This window comes from Gymnoscopelus braueri (assembly GCF_963280865.1).
Source record: "Gymnoscopelus braueri genome assembly, chromosome: 22".
Lineage (NCBI taxonomy): Eukaryota > Metazoa > Chordata > Actinopteri > Myctophiformes > Myctophidae > Gymnoscopelus > Gymnoscopelus braueri.
Window position 1 is genome coordinate 19695296 of NC_137624.1, and position 21158 is coordinate 19716453.

General features: G+C 43.6%; 3 protein-coding genes across 3 annotated transcripts in view; 1 reads left to right on the forward strand and 2 right to left on the reverse strand.

The window, feature by feature from the left end:
* LOC308077914 (breakpoint cluster region protein-like) overlaps nt 1-21158 on the forward strand; it is a 155635-nt gene that overhangs the window by 68042 nt on the left and 66435 nt on the right. Inside the window, exon 3 of the mRNA XM_080418912.1 lies at nt 2962-3149. Within this exon, the coding sequence (XP_080275038.1) occupies nt 2962-3149 (188 nt within the window). The remainder of the gene's footprint in view (nt 1-2961; nt 3150-21158) is intronic.
* On the reverse strand, nt 8561-11310 carry LOC308077915 (alpha-actinin-4-like). The gene has a single exon (XM_080418913.1). It carries the CDS (start codon nt 11287-11289, stop codon nt 8650-8652), a length of 2640 nt encoding a protein of 879 aa, XP_080275039.1. The 5' UTR covers nt 11290-11310; the 3' UTR covers nt 8561-8649.
* LOC308077917 (alpha-actinin-4-like) lies at nt 17526-20122 on the reverse strand (the record flags this gene model as incomplete). Its single annotated transcript, XM_080418915.1, has 1 exon — nt 17526-20122. One exon carries the CDS (start codon nt 20120-20122, stop codon nt 17615-17617), a length of 2508 nt encoding a protein of 835 aa, XP_080275041.1. The 3' UTR covers nt 17526-17614.

Below are 21158 nucleotides of genomic sequence, written 5' to 3' on the forward strand. Positions count from 1 at the left end.
GCGTGCATGCGTGCGTGTTTGTATGTGTCTCTCTCTCTCACACACACACACACACACACACACACACACACACACACACACACACACACACACACACACACACACACACACACACACACACAGACCTCCTGTGTGGATCGCTCTGGCATCATGCAAGACAGTTGACTGAATCAGACATGCGGGGCACCACTCATACACATGGCAGTTAGTTGGCTGGAATGGACCAGTGGACAGGCTTGTAGGTCAGTTAGGCCCTGCACTACACCACTGTTTCCCAAACATTGTGGGTCGCGTAAAAAAAATAGTACATACATTGAAAAGAATGAATAAAACGTATTAAAATGTAATTAAATTCCATAAATTCCACTAATGTAACTTTTAAGCGGAAGTGAAATAAGCGATTTCCAAGCTCACCATGCGTTGCTCCGCAACGCGTCGTGAGCTTCTTGCCAAGCAGCTTGTAGATTTGCTATTTTCACTAGTTTGGGGTCCCGGGGAGACATCGAATTTCTCTTTTGGGTCTGGGGCTAAAAAGTGTGGGAACCACTGCACTACACTGTAGGGTCGGTTTTATAGTGCAGTATAAAAGAGCTCGGCTCTGTACTTGGTCAGCTCTTTTTTCCATCTACACCAAAAATAAGCTGAAAATAGCCTATAACTAACTCGTATAATAGGCTATTTTCAGTGAATGTTACCCACAGAATTGGGTCGCTAGGGTTCAAGTGGTTAATTCTTACATTATTAAGCAATTTCCCGACACATTTGGATTTACAGTAGATTTGCAGAGAGATGCTATACAGACAGACAGTGGACTCATTGACGTGTGTGTGTGTGTGTGTGTGTGTGTGTGTGTGTGTGTGTGTGTGTGTGTGTGTGTGTGTGTGTGTGTGTGTGTGTGTGTGTGTGTGTGTGTGTGTGTGTGTGTGTGTGTGTGTGTGTGTGTGTGTGTGTGTGGGGGAGGTGTCTTGACCACTAACCCTTGTGTGGGAGCAGTGGTGGAAAGTAACTAAGTACATTTACTTAAGCACAATTTTGAGGCATTTGTACTTTACTTGAGTATTTCCACTTTCCAATACTTTTACTTCTACTCCACTATATCTAAGAGAAACATATTGTACTTTTACTCCACTACAATTATTTGAAAACTTTAGTTACTAGTTACTTTGCAGATATAAATTATTACGTTATAAAACATACATTAACCACTTTATCCCTATTTTATACCTAGGCTATTTGAAAATAGCCGATCTACAAGCTCACAACGCGTCGCGCTGTGAGCTTGTAGATCAGCTATTTTCAAACATTTTAGTACTTTTACTTTTGGTACTTTAAGTACATTTTGATACCAATACTTTTGTACTTTTACTTAAGTAAATTTTGAATTCCGGACTTTTACTTGTAGCAGAGTACTTCTACATTGCAGTATTGATACTTTTACTTAAGTAAAACATTTTGAGTACTTTTCCCACCACTGTGTGTGGGAGCATACCGGGCTCATAGGGGTGCAGACAGAATGCTGATTGTTTGGTGTCAACCGGAGAGCATTCTGCGTGCACACGTTTGCGCGCACGTTTGTGTGTGTGCGTGGGCGTACGGGTGCTTGTGTGTGTGTGTGTGAGTAAGAAGAGCAACATCCTTCTAATCTTAGTCAGCGCCAGTGGAGTTCAGCCAGCCAGCTTTTTGAGAAGGAGGACTGTTTAAATGTAGGAGAGAAAGGGGGCGTAGATTCCACCGAGAGTTCTCATTTGACATTTAGAAATATATGTCTTCCTCTAAGCCATGTCACACCACTTTCCCCGAACCAATGATTGTATTATTCCCACCATGTTGTTGCTTTGAAGTTTGCCTCCGGACAATGATCCTATTCCACCAAAATGTTTTTTTACTGGAATCACAAGGAGGCCTGTCTTGAACATTGACAAGCCAACAATGTGTTATGAACTAGCCAAACAGTGTGACATCATGAAATACGTCTGTGCACTTTAACGACTCGGGTTTCCCCCCAGTGGTTTTAGTGGATTTGTGTGCTAAACCTCAGACCATTTGTGTACATCTACTGTGTTGGTTTGAGACCTAAGGTCAAGCTTTAAAAGCTTCAGTTTCTAGTATTTGACCTCTCCCACTCTATCTTCACTCAGAAATAATATTGGTGGCTCAACATTCTTATACCACGTAGAATTTCACTGGTATGAATCCAGTTCATTGAACTTCTTGCCAAGTCTCTCTCTCTCTCTCTCTCTCTCTCTCTCTCTCTCTCTCTCTCTCTCTCTCTCTCTCTCTCTCTCTCTCTCTCTCTCTCTCTCTCTCTCTCTCTCTCTCTCTCTCTCTTATGACTCTCTACTGCCCTCTAACTAATAAACAAAAATCTTTTGGACAAAGCATATTTTTTTAAATGTTAAAGGATGACTGCACCCATTTTCAACCTATCTTCATACAATCATTCCTCACTAATGCTCATTATAATATGGTACCATTTTTGTCTACTCGCTCTGTGTCTCAGAGGACGGCTGTGTACAGAAACCCGCCTACCAGTGACATCATCGATGGGGAATCCAAGCTAATAGAAACTGCAGGCTTTCTATTCCTGTGAAGTTAGGGTGCTATAATGGAAAATCCAAATATATTTTTTTAAATCTTGTTTGAAAAAAAAAAACCTGCCTAACGATGATGACGGGTTTCTGAAGTGTCCACAGCCCTCCTATGAGACACAGACCGAGTTTAAAGAAATAGTACGTTTTATCATGAGCATTAGTGAGGACCAATTATGTGAAGATAGGTTGAAAATGGGTGAAGTCGACCTTTAACATGATTGTACATGTAACACTGTTCATGACATCATGAGCCCAATCGTCTCTCTACTCTCCACTAAAGTAAGATGCCTTACAAATCTTTAAAAAGACGAAAAAGAAACAAAACACTCACAGGATTCCTGGCTGACATTGTCCTCTTTCTGTTCGGCAGACGGCCATTTTGCGGGAACGCCTCCTCCCAGCTATGGGTACGATGTGGAGCGTGCGGAGGAGCAGAGGAGGCACCACGACATCCTGCCGTACATCGACGACTCGCCGTCCTCCTCGCCGCACCTCAGCTCCAAGAGTCGCAGCAGTCGGGACACCCTCTCCTCTGGGTCCCTGGAGTCGTCGAAGTCGGTCAGTACACCGTACCACAGTGACCTTTTCTCTGTTCATCTCAAGGACGCCTGCAGTTTGATATGCATTAAGCCATACATGGGCAACTGGCGGCCCAGGGGCCACATGCGGCCCCCACCTTCACTTAATGCGGCCCGCAGGTTAATATCGGAATGCTGATATATTATTGATTTCAGCTGTTACAATTCCAAACATGACCCGCTTTAATTACTTCAGTCTATATTAGTAGCTTAAATGACTAGTATTACAATTCTATTGTCTTCTTTACGTCAAATGTATTTGTATTTAAGTTCATAAAGTTAACATACTGTAAGTATAACTAAATGAATTTGAAATAAAATAAAAATGTTGCTTTTCAGGATTCCAATTCAAAAATAGCAAAAACAAAATCTGGATTCCAATTCAAAATATGTAGATCGGCTATTTTTGCTACTTTTCTGTGACAGAATGGCGGGGAAAAAAAATGCGGAGATAAGAGGTGTCTGCCCGACAGTATATGCAATGTGGTCCACTGGGGTGAGGGTTGAAATATATAGTGGCCCTCTCCATCATCAAAGTTGCCCACCCCTGCATTAAGCCATTAAAACCTAATCTACAAATGTCTTCTAAATAAGTGGTTCTCAAACTTTTTCGTGTCAAGGACCCCCAAATGTATATATATTTGGCCGTGGACACCCATCTGAAAATGTTTTGTGCCAGGGACCCCCCCAGAATAGAAGATTTGTGTTAAATAATTCAAAATTATTCAATTTGTTCCAAGATTTCTTAACAACATTTTTCAAAAATGTTGAAAAATAGCAGATGTACAAGATCGCACCGCGGCACGAAGTGACGCGCTGTGAGCTTGTATATCTGTTATTTTTATAATAGCAGACATAGTGATAGGAAGGGGGCTAATCTAGTCTTAGAGCGATCCGTCTTGTTCGGTCCTGTCATGTTGATGAGAAATCTAACTGTTCGACAATATTGATAGGAGAGAATTGACCCCTGCTTCATTGTCGCCGGAAATCAGCGATCCGGTGAAGACACTCATCCAGGGTATTAAGTAGAACTAGCTATCTTCTCTATCGCACCCCCACTTTGCTACTCTCATCCTTCTCTCCGCCCTCCCTGCCTCTCTCCCTCCCTCCCTCCTCTTTTCTACTCGTATGTGAACAGAAAACCGGTGATGTATGACGTCTGCCGTTCTTCAAAGGTTACCATGGAGAGTTCACTAACATGCATGTGTGTGCGTGTGCACGCACTCACATGCATGTGTTTGCGTGCGTGCGCTCACACTCACGCACGCACGCACGCACGCACGCACACACACACACACACACACACACACACACACACACACACACACACACACACACACACACACACACACACACACACACACACACACACACACACACACAGACCCAACGCTCACATGAACATTCACCCATCCCCCATCGCAGTCAACAGTCAGAATGCACATGGATGCTGTTGCCAGCAAGGCACAGGTTGTGGCCGGCAGTAGTGATAGCATACAGTAGACACAAGGTGTTTAGTGATAGCATACAGTAGACACAAGGTGTTAATGATAGCATACAGTAGACACAAGGTGTTAAGTGATAGCATACAGTAGACACAAGGTGTTTAGTGATAGCATACAGTAGACACAAGGTGTTTAGTGATAGCATACAGTAGACACAAGGTGTTAGTGATAGCATACAGTAGACACAAGGTGTTAGTGATAGCATACAGTAGACAGAAGGTGTTAGTGATAGCATACAGTAGACACAAGGTGTTAAGTGATAGCATACAGTAGGCAACGGGGTTTAGTGTTAGCATACTGTAATGATGAAATTGAAAATGCAAATGAAATTGATGGAACACATGAAGGCAATGAAAATGATGGTACAACAACTGAAGGTGGTGTTCATTTATTTGATGATGGTATTGGTCCAAATGATAGTATTTCCAACGTTGCAAGTAAACATTCAAAAGGGAGTGGTACAAGTGGTAGATCAAGTACAGCCTCTGCAAGGATAATAGCAGAGGCTGATAGAGCTGCACTTGTTGCCCGTGCGGCAGTTTTAAAAGAAAAGCATGTTTTGGAGGAGCAGGAGCAAAGGCTAAGGAGAAAAAGAGAACAGCTTGAGTTGGATGCTGAATTGGCTGCAACCACTGCAAAGCTGAATGTGTTGCACTCCTCTGGAATAAAAGGTTCCTCTCATGCACCTTCAAATGCAATGAATTCCTATTTGGAAAAGGAAACAAGGAAAAAGGAAACTGTCAAGGTATTAAATCCTATGGCAAAAGAATATCAGCCTGGAAAATCAATGCAACAAAATAAACTAACACAACTGTCAATACCACTACAAACAAGTGGATGTGAGACCAAAGGAACGTGGCCATTGGCATAGCACTGCTACTAACCACAACCACAAGGAACAGGAAAGCAAAATGGGAACACAACTGCATTTGCAAGGTCAATCAGCAACTGTTCAAATAAACAAGGAAAGGCAATCAACAAATCATCAAATAAATAATGTTCAAATCAATCCAAATCAAACTGCAAACCTACTTACCATCATGGAAAGGCAAAATGAAATAACCGCTGCTCTGGTGCAGCAACAGCATTCCAGCTCTCTGCCACCAAGAGTCATATTCCACCATTTGAAGGTGACCCTCTCCAATACAGGGCATTTATTAAAGCGTTTGAGCAGGGAGTGGAGGAAAAAGCAACAGAAGCTGATGCTTTGTATTATTTGGAGCAATTCACAAAAGGACAGCCACAAGAATTGGTGTGTAGCTGCCAGCATATAAATCCTGAGCGTGGCTATGCAGTGGCAAAGGGTCTCCTACAGGAACATTTTGGAAATCAGTACAAAATAGGTTCAGTTAATATCAAGGAAGCTGAATGCCTTTGCTGTGCTAGCAGTCACTCATTGGAGGACTGTAAACAGTTTAAGGAGAAGACTCATAAGGAGAAAATACACTTTTTGAGGGAAAGGGGAGCTTGCTTTGCATGCTTAGGTGTTGGTCACATGAGCCGTGATTGCGAAAGGCGCGTCACATGCAAGGTTTGTGGTCAGACACACCACACCGTGCTTCACATCAAAAGGCAACCCCCAGCCAGTTCGAGGAACAATCTAATGACCAACCGACTGCACAGCAAACATGTGGACATACAGGGGCCGTTAAGGACCGGTGTGTGTTGTCCATTTTACCTGTGAGTGTGAAAACTGCAAAAGGAAACATCATACACACTTATGCCTTCTTAGATCCTGGTAGCTCAGCCACATTCTGCTCAGAACATCTAATGCAGAAGCTGAATATTACAGGCAGAAGAACCAACTTCTTGTTGAGCACTATGGGGCAAGAGACCGTTGTTCCAGCCTACTCCTTAACTGGTTTGGAGGTAGCTGGTTTGGACAGCAATGTCTTCCATGTTCTTCCAGAAGTTCTCACCCAAAAGAAAATGCCAGTCACTGCTGAGAACGTAGTGACACCTGAAGAACTGGCAAAATGGCCAACGTACACAGTAGAGAGACCGTCAGTGCGCCTTATAGTGCGGATGCGCCTTATAATGCGGTGCGCCCTATATATGAAAATAATACATTTATTGAAGGTGCGCCTTATACTCAGATGCGCCTTATAGTGCGGAAAATACGGTACTAATATTTGAAAATAGCAGATCTACAAGCTCACAACGCGTCGCATCACACCTTTGGTGCATATATGTAATGTTTCTTTACTTTATTTAAAACAACCAATGACCGTTATAGTGACATATAATCACACTATAAGGCTTCTTTTTTTTTTTTTTGTAAGGAAACTTTGTGTGCTTGTGAAACTCACGTATCATTAGACAGAAGGTGTTGCAGTTTCCTGTACAGCAGATAAGGTTTGATATTAAAGAGTACAAAAAAAAGAAAGAAATTCCAGACACAAATCCAGAGTTCATTTCTCTCCCAACGCGCAGGAAGAAACTACAAGCTTTTGGTCCAAGTCTTTTCTTTTTAGTTTCATCCCCGTCCCTCCCAGTTCTCTCGTTCAATCTCTCAGCCCCCACTTTCAAACTTTTATTTGATCGTTTTATCTTGTTTCATTTTAGACAATTTTGTCAGGGGTAAAAATAATAAAAAAATAATCGATTCAAGCGATCATTTCCCACCGCTATTCCCACAACTCTGTGATATTGGATAAATGATTGCATAGATTTGTAAACGACAATTTTGCTTGTTTTAATCAATTAATTTAATAGGCCCTAAATAGCCTAAAGGAATGTTCATGAAGACTCTCCCCGTCTCCTCCTCAGATGTCCTCGTAAATTCTGCATGAGGCAGAGAATGAGGGTTTTAGACTCTAAAATTTTGAGTGACGAAGAGACGGGAGAGCAAGCAAGAGGGAGAGGTAAGGAGAGAAAGATGAGAGGGACAGGGCTGTAGCCATCAGACATTTTTTATTCTTTTCCAATTTTCCAATCATCCATTATTACTATGGTAACCTCTCAGTACAGGAAGCGCAAGAACCTTCATTCAACCAATCCAACCTTGACGTGTGCTTTCAGATATATAATAAATTGACTAACTTTGTCTCTACTGTCTTCACTACGATACAAATGTAGAGTTTGTCCATTTAAATAAGCACCTTATGACCACCCGGGTATAATATATATGACAAGAGGCAGATATTGATGGATGTCAAAGTTATAATGTAAACTGTTGTGATATACACAGACGAAGGCATTTGGGTACACTCTCCTCAGCGAAATGGTTACCACTTGACTCCATATGACAGTATTCAAAACATTTCCATGGCTGCTTTAAACACTCAGAAAAACACTCAAACCTATCTACTGATGAAACTGCACTCTCTGCTTTTACCATCGTTGGCTTTTGAATTTCTTATTTTTTAATAAATGCCTATTTTGTCCTACTACTGGAAAGCCTGTGATTGATGAGTTTTGAATAAACTGGGACTCTGCCTGTGTCATTCATTGTACTGGAAAAATAAGTATGTACAGCGCCGAGACCCCTAAGCCTACAGCCTGCCTGCTGGAGAAAAATGAATATGATGAAAATTATGATGAAAAAACAATAACAGGAAAAGAGCCTAGGTTAGATAGGTCAGAGTTCAGCTTATCCAGCAACATGAAACTTATGTGTAGATGTGACATTTGTTTTGTATTTATTTATCTCTGGTCTGCTCAGCTAATGACGCCTACCCCACCCCACCCCCCCATATCATATAGCTCTCTGGGTTCTAATACACAAAACTCACCAGCAGACATCAAATCTAACAGTCCCTCCCCAACCCACCCCCCACTATTTGCATCCCTAAATCTCATTTAAACACCTCAACCCACTGGCAAGAGAAAAACATTATAAAAAAAATTAAAATAAAAATAGCATGAGTATCAGATTAGCTTAAGCATAGCAGACCTCTCTACCTCCCTCCCTCTCCTCCATCCACCTATCTATCTATTTATCTGTCCATCCTTCCAGCCCTCCTCTCCTCTGCTCTACAGGTCACTCTCTCCGTAGAGGGCGGTGGAGAAAGACATGTAGTCGAGTGCCCCGGCGATGGTGTCTGGCCCTGAGTATGGGGCCATGCGGGCAATGCAGTACTCGGCCTGGTCTGGAGGCAGTTCCCTCCTCAATTCCTCCGGCAAGATGAAGTTCTTATCTCCAGCCAGGATCTTGAACGATGCGATGACCTGGTCAGCAGTGTCCGTGTCCGTGGTCTCTCTGGACATGAAGTGGATGAATGCCTGAAAGGTCACTGCCCCGCTGTTGTTTGGGTCCACAATGCCCATGATGCGAGCCAACTCCTGCTCCTTGTCTTTCTCTACATTGTAGCCATTGTAGCCCAGACTGATCAGGCAGGCCTTGAACTCCTCAGCCATCAGGGCCCCGCTGTGGTCCTTGTCAAAGTGGTTGAAGGAGGCGCGGTATTCGTGCAGCTGCTCTTGGCTGATGGCGTCGCGGGTTAGGATCTGGTTCTCAATCTCGTTGATGGTTCTGGCAATGGTGGTGAGCAGCTGCTCCCAGCCCACACGCAGGTGCGCCATGGTGTAGGCGGTGTATTTGTTGTCGAAGATGAGAGCTTCCTGTATCAGCTGGTGGTCTCCTTCCAGCTGGTCGATGTTGGGCTTGTAGTCGATGATGCTCTGCTCGTATTCCCTCAGGTTGGTCAGCTGGTCCTCCAGGGTCCCATTCATCTCAATGGATATCCTGCCAATCTCCTCCATCTTGGTTTGTATCCAGGGCCCGACAATGTTGGCCTGAGTAGCGAACTTGCGTCTTAGATGGTCGTTGGACTGCTGCTTGGACAGCTCCTCCTGTAGGGCCTGATCACGCTGCGGCGCCAACTGCTGCACCTTCTCCCATTTGTTGTCGATGCTCTCAGGTGTGATGGTGGTGTAGGGGTTGGTCCCCGAGAGTTTGATGCCATTGTACTGGGCAATCTTCTGTACTTCAGCCTGGATGGCCTGGATGGCTTCCCGCTCCTTGTTGGCATCAGGCAGGGTGGATTTGAACTGCTCATGAACAGTGATCAGACCCTGGATCTCCTCAATGTTGTGGACGATGAACATGTCCTGCAGGTCCTCCATGGCACCTTCCATTGAGTTGTTGAAGGGCGCTGCCCTCTTGGCATACTCCAGGTACAGCTCATCTATCGACTCCAGCTGCTTCTCTGTCCTCTCCAGTGACTCCCTGCGGCTCTGGGTGAGAGACCCCAGCGATTCCCACTGTTCACAGATCTTCTGACAGCGAGCGATCACACCGGGAGAGTCATAGTAGTCCAACTCATTCAGTTCCTGTGCGATGGCAAAAATCTGCTCCCCTCTGTCCTGATGAGCGGCCAGGTCACTCTCAAAGGCCTTGTGTTTCGGTAGCAACGCCTTCACCTCTGACAAGGACGCCGTCTCATAGTCCTTCATGGTGAGCATGGCCTCCTTACCGTCGGTCCATGACTCGTGGATGGTCGCCTTCTGGCGGAACTTCTCTGCCAGGTGGTCGAGTCTCTCCAGGCGTCGGATCTCGTTCAGGAGCCACTCCTCGCAGCCCTTCACTGGTCCCGCCAGGGTGTGCCATGCACTGTTGATGTCAGACACCATGCGTCCTTCCGAAGGCATGAAAGCGGGCCTGTTGCTGAGCCTAAGTTTTGTCTGCAGGGTATTGAAGTTGATCTCAAGCTGGCATTTCTCCTGGACCTTGGGAGGCGTATGGACACAGCGGTAATCTCTGAAGTACTCCAGTTTCTGCTGCATCTCGGCCATGGTCATCTCGGGGGCCCGGTTCTCCAGCCAGGGAATGGTTCTACGGATCCACTCCAACAGATCACTGGCCAGTTTCTCATAGTCCTCCATCAGATGCTCATTCTCCTGGTTGACAGCAAGCACTTTGCAGATGCAATTGGCCGCTGTCTCGGCCTTCTGCGCGCCAGAGAAGGCATGATAGAAGCACGACACATAGGTCATAATGACCTTTTCATCTGGCCTCAGCGTGCCAACGATGTCTTCTGCGTCCAACATCTTGGGGATGTCCAGGTATTTCTCGGCCACTTCGAAGGCATTGTTCAGATTGGTCACCGGGTCGTCCTTTCTAAGCTTGTCGTAGTCGATAAGCTCAGGTCTGTGTCTGTGGATCAGAGCGTTGAAGGTAAGGCCATCCTTCCAGCTGGTGTGGAAGTTCCGCACGTTGACATTCTTGTAGGGAGCGGTCTTTCTCTGGCACCACAACAGCAGCCCCTCCTTGGCCGAGGTCTGTTCTACAGAGATGTCCTGGATGGCAAAACGTAGGATGATGGTCCAGATCATTCCAAGGGTCATCTTAGCCTTACCGTCCACGATTTCCTCTGCTCCGATGGAGACCAGTTTGACTCCCTTGCTAGCGATGAAGTCCAGGGCTTTGTTGACATTGCTGATCTTGTGGACCCTCATTTTGCCTCGCTCAGGTTTGGGTAACCGTTCGTCCGATATCACCTCCAACAGTAGCATGAGTTTAAGACCATCTCTGAAGTCCTCCTTGATGTTTTCAATCTGCGTGCCAGCCTTCCTCAGGTGGGAGTTGCACCACGCCGTGAACGTCTTCATCTGCTGCTTCTCCCAGGCCAGGTCCAGCAGCAGGTTCCGGTCCCAGTATTCCGCCTGCTCCATGTACGTAGGAACGCCACCGACTGTCACACTATAAGGCATTATAACAATGTATTAGTATAATGCATTGTGAAATTATTATAATGGATTATAGCTATGACAATTATAATACACTATTATACTGGCCAAAAAAACAAGCCTGTAAGTGACAAGTAATTATAAAGTATTATGATATGATGATACATGACATTTTTTATAATGTGTTATGATTATTGTTATAAAGCATTATGAGTATTTATGAGTCCTCTTACAATGTTATGAGCAGATTATAACGCATTATATTATTTTGTACTGTTCAAGGCATTATATAGGCTACATGGGTCTCAGTATCTTACCTGGTTTCCATGTTGAATTCCTGATGTAGGTCTGGAGAGACAGAGGAAGTATAAAGACAGGCTATGAAGCTTCATCAACAGGAACCAGCTCACTGACACATCTCTGGTGTCTCCCTGTCATTTTATATATTTCAGTCTGCTATTCCTTCAATGGGAGAAGTCTTCTATATTGTTTACATGAAGTGAGTGAATCACCTGATTAAGCTAAATTAAATCTGCGCCACAGAGAGAAGGAAGATAACAGCACAATCCATGATTGACGTAATCAAGGTCCAGTGCTTGTTTACTACCTGAGGGTTACTAGCATCAGCGTGCAACGAAAGACTACAGCATATTACTCAGTGGTGGAAAGTAACTAAGTACATTTACTTAAGTACTGTACTTGAGCACAATTTCAAGGTATTTGTACTTTACTTGAGTATTTCTAATTTCCAATACTTTTACTTCTACTCCACTACATCTTGGATCCAAATATTGTACTTTTACTCCACTACATTTATTTGAAACCTTTAGTTACCAGTTACTTTGTAGATTTTGATTATTATTACAAAACCACTTCAACCCTATCTACATTTTGGCCATTTGAAAATAGCCGATCTACAAGCTCACAATGTGTCGCGATGCGACGCATTGTGAGCTTGTAGATCAGCTATTTTCAAAAGATTTTTATACATTTGAAAACTTGAAATGGAACTTTTTTGAGTACCTACCTCAAAATACCTCAAAAGTTTACTTAAGTACAGTACTTAAGTAAATGTACTTAGTTACTTTCCACCAATGAAGACTACTGCATATTACTGCATGCGAGCTCCTGAATTCTGATAACAAACTTGTATATAACTCTTTTCTCACCTACAATATTATCAGAAACAGATTTTTTTTTCTTTGTTGCCTAGAACGAGGGTCTTTTAATCCCTGCATGTGTTCAAAAGGGACAGATTTACACCCACCTAACACCCAACTGGTGTTGTCAACAGCAAGATGATACTTGAATTCTAGTTAGGCCTATTGATTCTGTCATCTACGTTATTATTTCTATGGCTGTGTGTTACAAATCGCCAACCCATATACCACCATCATCATCAAGTGATTTATTATCTGGGTAATCAGACAACATTCCCAAAGAAATTAGTTTAAAAGTTTACAGTCCATGCCAATGTTGTGTATGAATTTAACAATGGTCCCAGCATGGTGTCACAGGGCTGGTATGGCCGACTCCAGAGGATTCGTACTCATGAAGAAGCAGTGGTGTAAAGTAACTAAGTACATTTACTCTTACTGTACTTAAGTAGAATTTTGAGGTATTTTTTTACTTTACTGGAGTATTTCTAATTTTCAATGCTTTTGCTTCTACTCCACTATATCTCAAAGACAAATATTGTACTTTTACTCCACTACAATTGTTTGAAAACTTTAGTTACTAGTTACTTTGCAGATATAAATGATTAAATCATAAAACATACTTCAACCACTTTAGCCCTATTTTATACACAGGGCTAAAGCAACACGTTGTGAGCTTGTAGATCTGCTATTTTCAAACATTTTAGTACTTTTACTTTTGGTTCTTTTAGTACATTTTGATACCAATACTTTTGTACTTTTACTCAAGTAATTGTTGAATTCCGGACTTTTACTTGTGACAGAGTACTTCTACATTGCAGAATTGCTACTTTTACTTAAGTAAAACATTTGACAACTTGAGGTTGCTGAAGGTAGCAATGACCTGTACTACTAGAGAAAGTGCTCCTCAGAGCACAGGTCTCCGCCAGCTCAGGTAGGTTATTGTGGCCTCCTGGTGGCGCTATGAATAGACCAATGTGAAAAGAGTGCCATTTCTTCTTAGGCCTTGCATGGCAATTGGACACTGCATTCATGATTTAAGGCATTTTGTTCCAAAAATGTGTTTTGCTAAATTAGACCTGCTGGTGGCGCTATAACAGGCCAATGTTAAAAGGGTGGCATTTGTTCCTCAGCATAGTGTGAATGTGCGTGCAAAGTTTGACCGCAATCGGACGCTGTGTTCATGATTTGCGGCATTTTGTTCAAAACAAACCACTACTGCAAACTTTAGATGTGAATCTTAGCCAATCAGGATGGAATATGAAAAATCAGATCCATCTTGATTACATGACTATAGAGATCATGTGTACCGATTTGCGTGAAAATTGGATAAAATCGGAAGGAGTAATGAGGCAGATGTGAAAAATGCAGGGCAAAGGTTTTTCCTTGACCTCTAAGGCAGGGGTGGGCAGCATTTATTTCCAGAGGGCCATACTGACTTCGATAAAATGAGTGAAGGGCCACACATTGTACAATTGAATTGAAACTTGAAACACATAGTGCTGAATGATGTTAAAACTGCATGAATTTGGTAGACATGCCAGACTATCTTTAGAATAAGCTCCTTGCATTCACAACAATATATATGGACTCACGGCAGACTGTTTCACTGTTACATTATAAACATAAAACATTTGAGTACATACAGATGGAGGAATGCAGGTATGTACTCAAATGGCAAATGTGAATTAGTATTAATTGGAGTTAGATTAATTTGTCTCAAAACCATTAACATCAGCCTTCCAAAAATTATATTTCTTTTTTGTTTGGTGGGGGGGGTGTTGCCCATGTGTGCTCTAGGCCGGGAGTGCACTACAAAGTTTTGCACAGATCAGTGCAGTTATAGGTAAAACACGAATCCGCCTGTTGTAGCGCCACCATGAGGCTGATTTGAAATATTTCAAGTTGTATTTCTTCCTCGGCATAGTTGGAATGTCCGTGCAAAATTTCACGGAAATTGCATGCTGTGTTCATGATTTGAGGCATCTTGTTCAAAACGGAGCATTCCTGCAAACTTTGGAAGCCATTTTTTGCCAATCAGGAGGGAATGTGAAAAATCTGAAAGACCTGTTTTGTTTAATGACTATAGAGATACTGTGTACCAATTTGCGTGATGTTTGGACAAACTCTGTAGGAGTACTGTCAAAAAATGTGTTTAGCAAAAAGCGGCCTCCTGGTGGCGCTATAACAGGCCCAAGTGAAAAATGTGGGGCAGAGGTTCTGCTGGCATCCAGGGAATGTGTGCACAGTTTCGCTGCGATCAAGGCAGCGGTGCCGGAGATTAGCTGTCCACAGACGGAGGGGGCGATGGGCGGACGGAAGGACAGGGTGCAAAACATACTCTCGCCAGCCTTTCGGCCTGGTGGAGACAATAATGATAATAATAATAATGATCAAGCAATAATAATAATAATAATAGTAATATTACATGCAATTTAGATTGGGCTTTTCTAAATACTCAAAGTCGCTTGGCATGCAACTATTGATCATTTTCTTAGCGATAATTCTGTTGTTAATTTTTCACCGATTAATTGAATAATGTTTTTGTCAACAAATCCTTTAACCACGAGAACCCCAGCATTCATATTCTGAGGGGGAACGTTGGCCAAAAATAGCCGAGCTCACAACGCATCGCAACAAGTTGTGAGCTTGTACATCTGCTATACTTTCACTGCTTTTGTGCGACACTTCTATGAAAAATAGTTGAAAAATGGAGATAAGAGTTTTTTTCAATATATCATAGGCTACTGTATAGGTTTTCAGGACTGATTTAAAAGATGACATAACATTTCCATGAGAACCTGATCTCTGGGTCATGTCTTATTTCTGGTGGTATGCAGTGGTGGAAGAAGTACTCAAGATATTTTACTTAAGTAAAAGTAGCAATACCACAATATAAAAATACTCTGTTACAAGTAAAAGGCCTGTGTTAAAAATGTTACTTGAGTAAAAGTACAAAAGTATTGGCATCAAAATATACTTAAAGTACCAAAAGTAAAAGTACCGTATTTTCCGCACTATAAGGTGCACCGTCAGTGCGCCTTATAGTGCGGATGCGCCTTATAATCCGATGCGCCTTATATATGTATCAATATTGGTTCCCTTGGTTTCCGCACTATAAGCCGCACCGTCAGTGCGCCTTATAGTGCGGATGCGCCTTATAATGCGGTGCGCCCTATATATGAAAATAATACATTTATTGAAGGTGCGCCTTATACTCAGATGCGCCTTATAGTGTGGAAAATACGGTACTAATATTTGAAAATAGCAGATCTACAAGCTCACAACGCGTCGCATCACACCTTTGGTGCATATATGTAATGTTTCTTTACTTTATTTAAAACAACCAATGACCGTTATAGTGACATATAATCACACTAAGGCTTTTTTTTTTTTTTTTTTGTAAGGAAACTTTGTGTGCTTGTGAAACTCACGTATCATTAGACAGAAGGTGTTGCAGTTTCCTGTACAGCAGATAAGGTTTGATATTAAAGAGTACCAAAAAAAGAAAGAAATTCCAGACACAAATCCAGAGTTCATTTCTCTCCCAACGCGCAGGAAGAAACTACAAGCTTTTGGTCCAAGTCTTTTCTTTTTAGTTTCATCCCCGTCCCTCCTAGTTCTCTCGTTCAATCTCTCAGCCCCCACTTTCAAACTTTTATTTGATCGTTTTATCTTGTTTCATTTTAGACAATTTTGTCAGGGGTATTTTTTTTTTTAAATAAACGATTCAAGCGATCATTTCCCACCGCTATTCCCACAACTCTGTGATATTGGATAAATGATTGCATAGATTTGTAAACGACAATTTTGCTTGTTTTAATCAATTAATTTAATAGGCCCTAAATAGCCTAAAGGAATGTTCATGAAGACTCTCCCCGTCTCCTCCTCAGATGTCCTCGTAAATTCTGCATGAGGCAGAGAATGAGGATTTTAGAGAATTTTGAGTGACGAAGAGACGGGAGAGCAAGCAAGAGGGAGAGGTAAGGAGAGAAAGATGAGAGGGACAGGGCTGTAGCCATCAGTCATTTTTTATTCTTTTACAATTTTCCAATCATCAATTATTACTATGGTAACCTCTCAGTACAGGAAGCGCAAGAACCTTCATTCAGCCAATCCAACCTTGACGTGTGCTTTCAGATATATAATAAATTGACTAACTTTGTCTCTACTGTCTTCACTACGATACAAATGTATAGTTTGTCCATTTAAATAAGCACCTTATGACCACCCGGGTATAATATATATGACAAGAGGCAGATATTGATGGATGTCAAAGTTACAATGTAAACTGTTGTGATTTACACAGACGAAGGCATTTGGGTACACTCTCCTCAGTGAAATAGTTACCACTTGACTCCATATGACAGTATTCAAAACATTTCCATGGCTGCTTTAAACACTCAGAAAAACACTCAAACCTATCTACTGATGAAACTGCACTCTCTGCTTTTACCATCGTTGGCTTTTGAATTTCTTATTTTTTAATAAATGCCTATTTTGTCCTACTACTGGAAAGCCTGTGATTGATGAGTTTTGAATAAACTGGGACTCTGCCTGTGTCATTCATTGTACTGGAAAAATAAGTATGTACAGCGCCGAGACCCCTACAACCCCTACAACCCCTCCCAGACCCTTCCCCACCCCCCAAACCCCTGCCCTAAGCCTACAGCCTGCCTGCTGGAGAAAAATGAATATGATGAAAATTATGATGAAAAAACAATAACAGGAAAAGAGCCTAGGTTAGATAGGTCAGAGTTCACCTTATCCAGCAACATGAAACTTATGTGTAGATGTGACATTTATTTTGTATTTATTTATCTCTGGTCTGCTCAGCTAATGACGCCTACCCCACCCACCCCCCCCATATCATATAGCTCTCTGGGTTCTAATACACAAAACTCACCAGCAGACATCAAATCTAACAGTCCCTCCCCAACCCACCCCCCACTATTTGCATCCCTAAATCTCATTTAAACACCTCAACCCACTGGCAAGAGAAAAACATTATAAAATAAAATAAATAAAACAAAAAAATAGCATGAGTATCAGATTAGCTTAAGCATAGCAGACCTCTCTACCTCCCTCCCTCTCCTCCATCCACCTATCTATCTATTTATCTGTCCATCCTTCCAGCCCTCCTCTCCTCTGCTCTACAGGTCACTCTCTCCGTAGAGGGCGGTGGAGAAAGACATGTAGTCGAGTGCCCCGGCGATGGTGTCTGGCCCTGAGTATGGGGCCATGCGGGCAATGCAGTACTCGGCCTGGTCTGGAGGCAGTTCCCTCCTCAATTCCTCCGGCAAGATGAAGTTCTTATCTCCAGCCAGGATCTTGAACGATGCGATGACCTGGTCAGCAGTGTCCGTGTCCGTGGTCTCTCTGGACATGAAGTGGATGAATGCCTGAAAGGTTACTGCCCCGCTGTTGTTTGGGTCCACAATGCCCATGATGCGAGCCAACTCCTGTTGTTTGTCTTTCTCTACATTGTAGCCATTGTAGCCCAGACTGATCAGGCAGGCCTTGAACTCCTCAGCCATCAGGGCCCCGCTGTGGTCCTTGTCAAAGTGGTTGAAGGAGGCGCGGTATTCGTGCAGCTGCTCTTGGCTGATGGCGTCGCGGGTTAGGATCTGGTTCTCAATCTCGTTGATGCTTCTGGCAATGGTGGTGAGCAGCTGCTCCCAGCCCACACGCAGGTGCGCCATGGTGTAGGCGGTGTATTTGTTGTCGAAGATGAGAGCTTCCTGTATCAGCTGGTGGTCTCCTTCAAGCTGGTCGATGTTGGGCTTGTAGTCGATGATGCTCTGCTCGTATTCCCTCAGGTTGGTCAGCTGGTCCTCCAGGGTCCCATTCATCTCAATGGATATCCTGCCAATCTCCTCCATCTTGGTTTGTATCCAGGGCCCGACAATGTTGGCCTGAGTAGCGAACTTGCATCTTAGATGGTCGTTGGACTGCTGCTTGGACAGCTCCTCCTGTAGGGCCTGATCACGCTGCGGCGCCAACTGCTGCACCTTCTCCCATTTGTTGTCGATGCTCTCAGGTGTGATGATGGTGTAGGGGTTGGTCCCCGAGAGCTTGATGCCATTGTACTGGGCAATCTTCTGTACCTCAGCCTGGATGGCCTGGATGGCTTCCCGCTCCTTGTTGGCATCAGGCAGGGTGGATTTGAACTGCTCATGAACAGTGATCAGACCCTGGATCTCCTCAATGTTGTGGACGATGAACATGTCCTGCAGGTCCTCCATGGCACCTTCCATCGAGTTGTTGAAGGGCGCTGCCCTCTTGGCATACTCCAGGTACAGCTCATCTATCGACTCCAGCTGCTTCTCTGTCCTCTCCAGTGACTCCCTGCGGCTCTGGGTGAGAGACCCCAGCGAGTCCCACTGTTCACAGATCTTCTGACAGCGAGCGTTCACACCGGGAGAGTCATAGTAGTCCAAGTCATTCAGTTCCTGTGCGATGGCAGCAATCTGCTCCCCTCTGTCCTGATGAGCGGCCAGGTCACTCTCAAAGGCCTTGTGTTTCGGTAGCAACGCCTTCACCTCTGACAAGGACGCCGTCTCATAGTCCTTCTGGGTGAGCATGGCCTCCTTACCGTCGGTCCATGACTCGTGGATGGTCGCCTTCTGGCGGAACTTCTCTGCCAGGTGGTCGAGTCTCTCCAGGCGTCGGATCTCGTTCAGGAGCCACTCCTCGCAGCCCTTCACTGGTCCCGCCAGGGTGTGCCATGCACTGTTGATGTCAGACACCATGCGTCCTTCCGAAGGCATGAAAGCGGGCCTGTTGCTGAGCCTAAGTTTTGTCTGCAGGGTATTGAAGTTGATCTCAAGCTGGCATTTCTCCTGGACCTTGGGAGGCGTATGGACACAGCGGTAATCTCTGAAGTACTCCAGTTTCTGCTGCATCTCGGCCATGGTCTTCTCTGGGGCCCGGTTCTCCAGCCAGGGAATGGTTCTACGGATCCACTCCAACAGATCACTGGCCAGTTTCTCATAGTCCTCCATCAGATGCTCATTCTCCTGGTTGACAGCAAGCACTTTGCAGATGCGATTGGCCGCTGTCTTGGCCTTCTGCGCGCCAGAGAAGGCATGATAGAAGCACGACACATAGGTCATAATGACCTTTTCATCTGGCCTCAGCGTGCCAACGATGTCTTCTGCGTCCAACATCTTGGGGATGTCCAGGTATTTCTCGGCCACTTCGAAGGCATTGTTCAGATTGGTCACCGGGTCGTCCTTTCTAAGCTTGTCGTAGTCGATAAGCTCAGGTCTGTGTCTGTGGATCAGAGCGTTGAAGGTAAGGCCATCCTTCCAGCTGGTGTGGAAGTTCCGCACGTTGACATTCTTGTAGGGAGCGGTCTTTCTCTGGCACCACAACAGCAGCCCCTCCTTGGCCGAGGTCCCTTCTACAGAGATGTCCTGGATGGCAAAACGTAGGATGCTGGTCCAGATCATTCCAAGGGTCATCTTAGCCTTACCGTCCACGATTTCCTCTGCTCCGATGGAGACCAGTTTGACTCCCTTGCTAGCGATGAAGTCCAGGGCTTTGTTGACAGCCTTCCTCAGGTGGGAGTCGCACCACGCCGTGAACGTCTTCATCTGCTGCTTCTCCCAGGCCGGGTCCAGCAGCAGGTTCCGGTCCCAGTATTCCGCCTGCTCCATGTTCGTAGGAACGCCACCGACTGTCACACTATAAGGCATTATAACAATGTATTAGTATAATGCATTGTGAAATTATTATAATGGATTGTAGCTATGACAATTATAATACACTATTATACTGGCCAAAAAAACAAGCCTGTAAGTAATTATAAAGTATGATATGATGATACATGACATTTTTTATAATGTGTTATGATTATTGTTATAAAGCATTATGAGTATTTATGAGTCCTCTTACAATGTTATGAGCAGATTATAACGCATTATATTATTTTGTACTGTTCAAGGCATTATATAGGCTACATGGGTCTCAGTATCTTACCTGGTTTCAATGTTGAATTCCTGATGTAGGTCTGGAGAGACAGAGGAAGTACAAAGACAGGCTATGAAGCTTCATCAACAGGAGCCAGCTCACTGACACATCTCTGGTGTCTCCCTGTCATTTTATATATTTCAGTCTGCTATTCCTTCAATGGGAGAAGTCAGAGATCTATATTGTTTACATGAAGTGAGTGAATCACCTGATTAAGCTAAATTAAATCTGCGCCACAGAGAGAAGGAAGATAACAGCACAATCCATGATTGACGTAATCAAGGTCCAGTGCTTGTTTACTACCTGAGGGTTACTAGCATCAGCGTGCAACAAAAGACTACAGCATATTACTCAGTGGTGGAAAGTAACTAAGTACATTTACTTAAGTACTGTACTTGAGCTCAATTTCAAGGTATTTGTACTTTACTTGAGTATTTCTAATTTCCAATACTTTTACTTCTACTCCACTACAACTTGGATCCAAATATTGTACTTTTACTCCACTACATTTATTTGAAACCTTTAGTTACCAGTTACTTTGTAGATTTTGATTATTATTACAAAACCACTTCAACCCTATCTACATTTTGGCCATTTGAAAATAGCCGATCTACAAGCTCACAATGTGTCGCGATGCGACGCATTGTGAGCTTGTAGATCAGCTATTTTCAAAAGATTTTTATACATTTGAAAACTTGAAATGGAACTTTTTTGAGTACCTAC

Coding starts and splice junctions, on each gene's coding strand:
- LOC308077915 (XM_080418913.1), bottom strand. CDS start 11,289: ATGGAGCAGGCGGAATACTGGGACCGGAACCTGCTGCTGGACCTGGCC.